General features: G+C 38.1%; 1 protein-coding gene across 1 annotated transcript; it reads right to left on the minus strand.

The window, feature by feature from the left end:
- Positions 1 to 1,145: 1,145 nt before the first annotated feature.
- Positions 1,146 to 6,093, minus strand: LOC117434966 (actin, aortic smooth muscle-like). The gene is made up of 9 exons (XM_034057721.3): positions 6,066 to 6,093; positions 5,236 to 5,384; positions 4,557 to 4,685; positions 4,367 to 4,477; positions 4,172 to 4,256; positions 3,889 to 4,050; positions 3,036 to 3,227; positions 2,487 to 2,668; positions 1,146 to 1,517 (listed from the first exon to the last, which is right to left on the minus strand). The coding sequence occupies exons 2-9, from the start codon at positions 5,362 to 5,364 to the stop codon at positions 1,374 to 1,376; spliced, it is 1,134 nt and encodes a 377-aa protein (XP_033913612.1). The 5' UTR covers positions 5,365 to 5,384; positions 6,066 to 6,093; the 3' UTR covers positions 1,146 to 1,373.
- Between the last annotated feature and the right edge of the window lie 1,078 nt (positions 6,094 to 7,171).

Here is a 7,171-nt window from a genome sequence, read left to right on the forward strand (position 1 = left end):
GATAAATATGTACGGTATATCTATGTGTATTCATTTTTAAATCACCCAAGGCATCATCAAAGGAATGCAATACTGACATTTCAGTAATGTAGTCAGACCTTGAAACATACCGTACCAAATTGAACTGCTCTAGTAAAAGATGAATTCAAATGAAAGTCAAGTGCAAAGACAGGCTTGGGAATCAGATTGCTTGTTTGATTTACTGCTTTGGCCACAATGAGATGCAATCTTTTGAGAACTTGGTTTTAGTTATACACATTTAAAACTGAATAAACATCAGTTGCAATTGCTTGTCACTTTCATTTATCTCCATGCTGGTAAATAAGCAGTAAGTGGGGTAGCTGTGGGACGTGTTACTATGGAGTCAGGCTGATACAGCAGCATTTCCTAGAATCCCAGGAGAATGGCAGTGGGCCACACAAATTCATGAGGAATATATAAACAGCCATATACAGTTAAGAGGATTTAATTGTGTGTGCTGAGTGATAATGTATTGGTAAGGTACAGTTTAGCACCTCAGTGGGCAATTGTTTAAGTGGAATCATAGCATTATGATGCATTTGAATTCACTATGAATTGATTAGGAAACAATATATTACTTTCTAAATAATTACACTGGCATTACTGACACCTATTACACGACAGCTAAAACGAATGTCGGTTTTACAGTTATACGAAGCTAGAAGGCTTGAAACTGGTAGCCATTGTGCCAAATGGAATGATACAGCTGCATGACTCATAGGAAACGAGCAGGGATGTTTGAACCATGCTTTGGTTCAGAACAGCATATTTATAAATACCCCTTCAGCATAGCTCAGAAATACCATATTTAAATTACAGAAGCTGTGAGGCATGTGAGATTTCTTCTAGTCATCATTTCATTTCATACTTTTCAGAAGTAACCCCTTTTAGAAAGAAACCACCCCCAAGTAATTCATAAATTATATTTCCTCATTTCCCTCCCGCAATGAAACCTCTTTTAGTGGTGTTATTATAGAAGTAAGAAGTATTGTATCCCATTATTTAGCAGGTTCCTCTGACTGTACATGGAACCATTATATTTAAAATGGTGCAATAGAACTTGCACTAGTGTGGGCTGTATCTTTTTTGGTTAAAAGGGCACCGTCAAAAAGTCGACAACACCCTTATCATTAAAACTGTATTTTATTGATGCAATACAATAGTGTGATGCCTACTGGAAAACAATGGGTTTTACACCTCCTATATTGACAATACCAGATAACCATGTATAGCCAGAAAAGCGGTCATCAATGACAATGCTGTCCTGAAAGCGTAACCCGCTTTTAGCAGCAGCAGACTCCACAGGGGCAAGATTAAGGTATTTAAATGCTTAGTCTTGCAGGCCAGTCTGTTTAGAAACATTTGCGATGGACAATGGAGGGGCCGGCTTCTTCATACTCATCTTTGCTGATCCACATCTGCTGGAAGGTAGACAGGGAGGCCAGAATGGAGCCGCCGATCCACACTGAGTACTTCCTCTCTGGGGGAGCTATCATCTACAATGCAGAATAGGCTTTGGTTAGGATTCAAGATCGGCTCTTGCAACCCAGGTGCTTGGAGAATCCATTTCATTTTGTTCAGTGTAGTGTCAGGATATTATTATAAAGGCTTTTGCAGTATTTTAAAACAAATTAAAGGGTTTGTTGAAAGGCAGATATAATAGGGACCAAATTAGTTAATAGCCTGCATGTGTTTTATTAAAAGCATTTGAAGAAATCATTGTTGCAGTAGTTTGACACAGTGTGCACTTAATTCTGTTTGAATAAATAGACATTCAAAAAGAGGAACATGAAGCCACAGTATATCCCAAGCAGATAAAAATGAATACATTGGTTCATAAATAAAATACTTCTACTCAGCCCCATGGCAGCCAGCTGATGTTTTTGTCATTCAATGCAAAGAAAGCACTTTGATTGCTTTGAATATGAGCTTCCTATTGAAGAGCTGGAACAGTCTAGGACAGAGCAGTCTTTTCTATAATTGATTAATATTGAGCATGCATCTCGTCTTTCATGGTGGAGGGCCCTAGATCTATGGTATGTTAATTAACATAGGGCTAGCAGGACAGACCCCAACCCCCTATTGAATCCTTCTGCACTAGAATATTATACATTGTGTTCCAGGGCAAAAATACCACAACTCTAGTCATGACATCTATGACTAAGGTTAGATCAGCCAAAGAATCATTATAGAATAATAGGTAAGAACCAACAGCATCTTTTCAATCGATAATGGGTATTGTTTCACACCGCAAAAAAATGTGATTCATTTGGTATGTCCCCACTGTTTTTTTATTTTTTATTTCAGGTTCCCCATAATTGGAACAGCTGCCTCTTTGCTAAATATACACCACATGCGATCACCATATAGAACTACAATATGTCATGTAACATGCATTAACTAAATATGGCTCACATTTAAATGCAGTAGGTCCAACATTCCACAGCCAGTTTGCTAGCTCATACCTTGATCTTCATAGTGCTTGGTGCCAAAGCTGTGATCTCTTTTTGCATTCGGTCCCCTATACCAGGGTACATGGTGGTTCCGCCGGACAGCACGTTGTTGGCGTAGAGATCCTTGCGAATATCAATATCGCATTTCATTATGCCGTTGTAAGTGGTTTCATGAATACCTGCAGATTCCATACCTGTTCGACAAAAAATATTACTTATTATTAATATTATTACTTAGTAGTTATACAAAGCAGACAGCACAGTATTGCTTTTTAAATGATTGTGCAATCTGGCCCTAAATATAGCTTTAAAACAGAGTGTACTTTGAAATACCACACAAAGTGTACTTTGTGTGGTATTTCAAAATGACAAAAAAGACAACAGCAGCCTGAAAGTACAATATTTCCTTGTCATGCATCACATTATGTTTCTTTCTCTGAACAATATTGCGCTTTACTGAGCCTTGATAAAGGGTGTCTTCTGCGCAGGCACCTCAAGATGGCAGTACACCCATTTTCAATCACACTGATATTGTAGATTTTATATTGTTAGTGGACTGACCAATGAAAGAAGGCTGGAAGAGGGTCTCTGGGCACCTGAACCTCTCATTTCCTATGGTGATGACCTGACCATCAGGTAATTCATAGCTTTTTTCCAGAGAGGAGGAGGACGCTGCAGTTGCCATCTCATTTTCAAAGTCCAAGGCCACATAGCAGAGCTTCTCCTTAATGTCCCGCACAATTTCACGCTCAGCTGCAGGACAAAGAAAGATGTCGACACATAAGTAATAAGTCATTTACCGAAATGCACTAACCTCTGAAACAGGCATTGTATTGCCACATATACACAGCCAACAAAATAAAGTACTTAATCCAGGCTTACTGTAACAGTGAATCAGACATATGTGTTAGTTATACTTTTATATCCCTGTACTATATGCACTGTTATATCTGCTGAAATATCAGACCCTCCAGAAGAACTTGTTTGAAATAGAGTGTAGTATTAAGGTTTCAATCTAATGCAGGTATTTCCCTTATATCACCAACAGGGGGAGCCTTTTTTTCAGATTAAATCACACTCACTGCACAGGGAGCACAATCAAGTGCCACTTACAAAGCCTTTGTTAGGTTACAAGTGTTACATAAAGTACCCTGATCTTGTCACTGGTGGACATGTAATACTACATGCCTTTGGTTACTATTAAAGTGGCCTTAGCTACTATTCAGGAATGCCTTAACTGACAAATAGTCTGAAACGCAAAAAAAAAACAGACCTGAAACAAGATTATCATCAGGAGGTTCTTGGTTTGAAGCGCTAATAAAACACCATTGTAGGGTGATTACATCACATGTCCAGCATCATGTAACCGGTCTTCTCTCCTGTAACTTTGTTGAATGTTACAGAGGAAACTTACCAGTGGTAACAAAAGAATAGCCTCTCTCGGTGAGAATTTTCATGAGGTAATCCGTCAGGTCTCTGCCAGCCAGGTCCAGCCTCATGATAGCATGGGGAAGAGCATAGCCCTCATAGACGGGTACGTTGTGAGTAACGCCATCTCCAGAGTCCAGCACGATACCTGCATGGAAAGACAAAGCAGCACAGAAAACAGCACTGAAGCCTTTCCGTTGACACTTTCAGAGTGAAAAGATAATTGTTGTTTTTGTGATATGACACCTCCCAGCACAATCGTCACTTACCAGTGGTACGGCCAGAAGCGTAGAGAGAAAGCACGGCCTGGATTGCTACATACATTGCAGGGACATTGAAAGTCTCAAACATGATCTGTGAAGACAGGTTTACAGTGATAATACAGTACACAGGAGGATATTGAAGATGGAAAGTTAATTGTCAATAAATGGTTTGGCCTTCTGGTTAAAATAATGGCTTTTTACCTGTGTCATTTTTTCTCTGTTGGCTTTCGGGTTTAAGGGTGCCTCAGTGAGTAACACAGGGTGCTCTTCTGGGGCCACACGGAGCTCATTGTAGAAGGAATGGTGCCAGATCTTTTTGAAAGAAACAGAATTATCAAAGGCTGCATGCAATATATATACAGAATACCGCATTTGGAATCCTGTGGGTTACCTTCTCCATGTCGTCCCAGTTGGTGATGATGCCGTGCTCAATGGGATATTTCAGAGTTAGAATACCTCTTTTGCTCTGTGCTTCATCTCCTACATAGCTGTCTTTTTGTCCCATGCCGACCATGACACCCTGAACAAATGTGAAAAAAGAAATCAAGCTTAAAGACATTTAAGCTTCATTTCTGTGAGTTACATTATTGCCAATTTTACTGGAGGGATATGCTTTTTATTATTTTTCAGCATGGCTTCATTATCAAAACCAAAATAACTGGGGTAGTTAAATTTTTAAGCAACACTACTGTATGTCTCCTGGAGAACAACATAATGGGGATATTACTGGGACTTTTAACTTAATTCAAAGGGAAACTCTCTAGCAAACCATCTGCTATTGCTTATGAACTCTCCCACTGAAACTGAAAAAACTACTCATATATATTCATTGTTGGCTGAGTACTCCCAAGTCTGTTTTTTCTTCGGATATCAGGCAGCGATTTATCTCATTATAACCACCTGTCCCAAACTGTGCAAATAAACACATCCCTGATGGATGATGTTGCTGCTTAAATACTAAATAGTAAACTGGCAGGGAAGACCCCTAATACATGTATTCTGTTTGGGCGTTGAGGCCCGTGCCAGGCGAAGCCTGCACTACTGTGTTAATCACGCGTGCAGATGCTGACCTGATGGCGGGGACGACCCACTATGGATGGGAAGACGGCTCTGGGAGCATCATCCCCAGCGAATCCTGCCTTGCAGAGTCCCGACCCATTGTCACACACCAGGGCTTGTGTCTCTTCCTCGTCACACATTGCCTTTCACACTGCTGGACCTGCCAGGACAACTTACACAGGTTAAAGACAGGCCAGTTAACTGATGATAAATTCACAGTCCCTTTGTTTTATATATATATATATATATATATATATATATATATATATATATATATATAATGAATGATGATCTTTTTAAAACATACACAAAATACATGGACTGAATCGGTGAGAGATTTTAGAAAAAAATAAACAACATATGGAGCCATTTTGCATTCTAGCACTTTTTTTTTTTTAAATAAACACATTACCATTAATATATTATTAAGCTGTTATACTGTGTAGATGCAATTATTTGGAATGTACATGACTATATGATATATATAACTCTCTCTCTATATATATATTATAGGGTTCTTTTTTTTATTACTCCAGTCGACATGTCTGTCCTCTCGAACTCAACAATTTGTTTCTATGACCACCTCTACCCTGGGAAGGAAAATTTGGGTATCGGTAACAGAATTTGTAAAAGGCTAAATGTTGTACCAAGAAATCTACATTAAACAGGTTATTCTCAACAATTTGAATAGTTTTGCATCTCTACCGATTAATATCCCTGTAGTCAAACCCAAGTAACTGGGTATAGAATGCAGAAGCTGAGGGAATTCTGTCCACTCCAATGCACAGCACAGGATCCCAAACTGTAAAATACAAGTGACCATTATCAGGGTTACACTTACCCAGGAGATGCAGTTTGTTTTCTCGCGCTCCCTTTGATAGAGTAGACTGATCTCACCTGATTTCCATATTTATAGTGTTTGTGGGATTGCATCCCTGGAATACCTTGTGCACGTCCGCCCTTTTTAGGAAACATCTCCTTTGCGAACGTGTAGCACAAGTGACAAGTCACCTTTGTTAAATTAGGACAGGATTTCTTGCTAACTTGGAATCTTTCCCACTAAATAGTTTGTCCACAACCTTTACAGGTTTAATGTTACAAAATAATTTATTGCACTGGGTGTCTGTGGCCTATTGAGGAAAAATGGGTTTGCTTGCATTGTCACAGAAAGGCATTTCAGTATCTTGCAGCAGGCTAAAAATAACTGGTAATGTATCACACACTGAACAAGCACTGTCATCTGACTGTTAAAAGTAGTTGAGATATTTTTGTATTTTAGGTATCCATGTTTATCCAAACGACAAGCCTACTTTGAAAGAAAAACGTTGGAAATTGGACAATACTTAGTTTGAATGTGTGTCGCAGTCACTAAATTAAAATCTTTATACAAAGGAGATAAAAAAACTGCACTTTTCTATGTAACCTGTCTATACATCTTCCAATAGTTGTAAAAGGTTGCAGGTTGTATATAATAACTATTTTTCATATCTAATTGTAAATATTCAAGAAGTTAAAACATTCTTCAGTTATTAATACTCTCTACTTCATACCACAGATATTTAAATATTAAATTAATTTTTAATTTAATATTTTTAAATTTGAAATATCAAATTCAAAGAAGCAACGATCAACTGTCACAGTTAGTGGGATAAATGTTACAATAGTGGGGAATATGCTTTATATCTATCTATCTATCTATATATATATATCTATCTATATCTATCGATCTATATATCTATCTCTGAATGGGCAAAAAGCCTCTATATTATCATTTAGACAGCAACACATAGCTCTTTACTCTATTGTTAGAGCTATTTATCATTCAATTGCTATTAAAACAAGAGTGCCAAGATGAAAATGTTCCAACAGGATCCTAATCCAGGAAGCAGAACTCTATCGGCTATAAAAGTATTTGTGAAAGAGAGAACAAATGAACGAGAACCTGTG

This window comes from Acipenser ruthenus, chromosome 28 (genome assembly GCF_902713425.1).
Source record: "Acipenser ruthenus chromosome 28, fAciRut3.2 maternal haplotype, whole genome shotgun sequence".
Taxonomy (NCBI): domain Eukaryota; kingdom Metazoa; phylum Chordata; class Actinopteri; order Acipenseriformes; family Acipenseridae; genus Acipenser; species Acipenser ruthenus.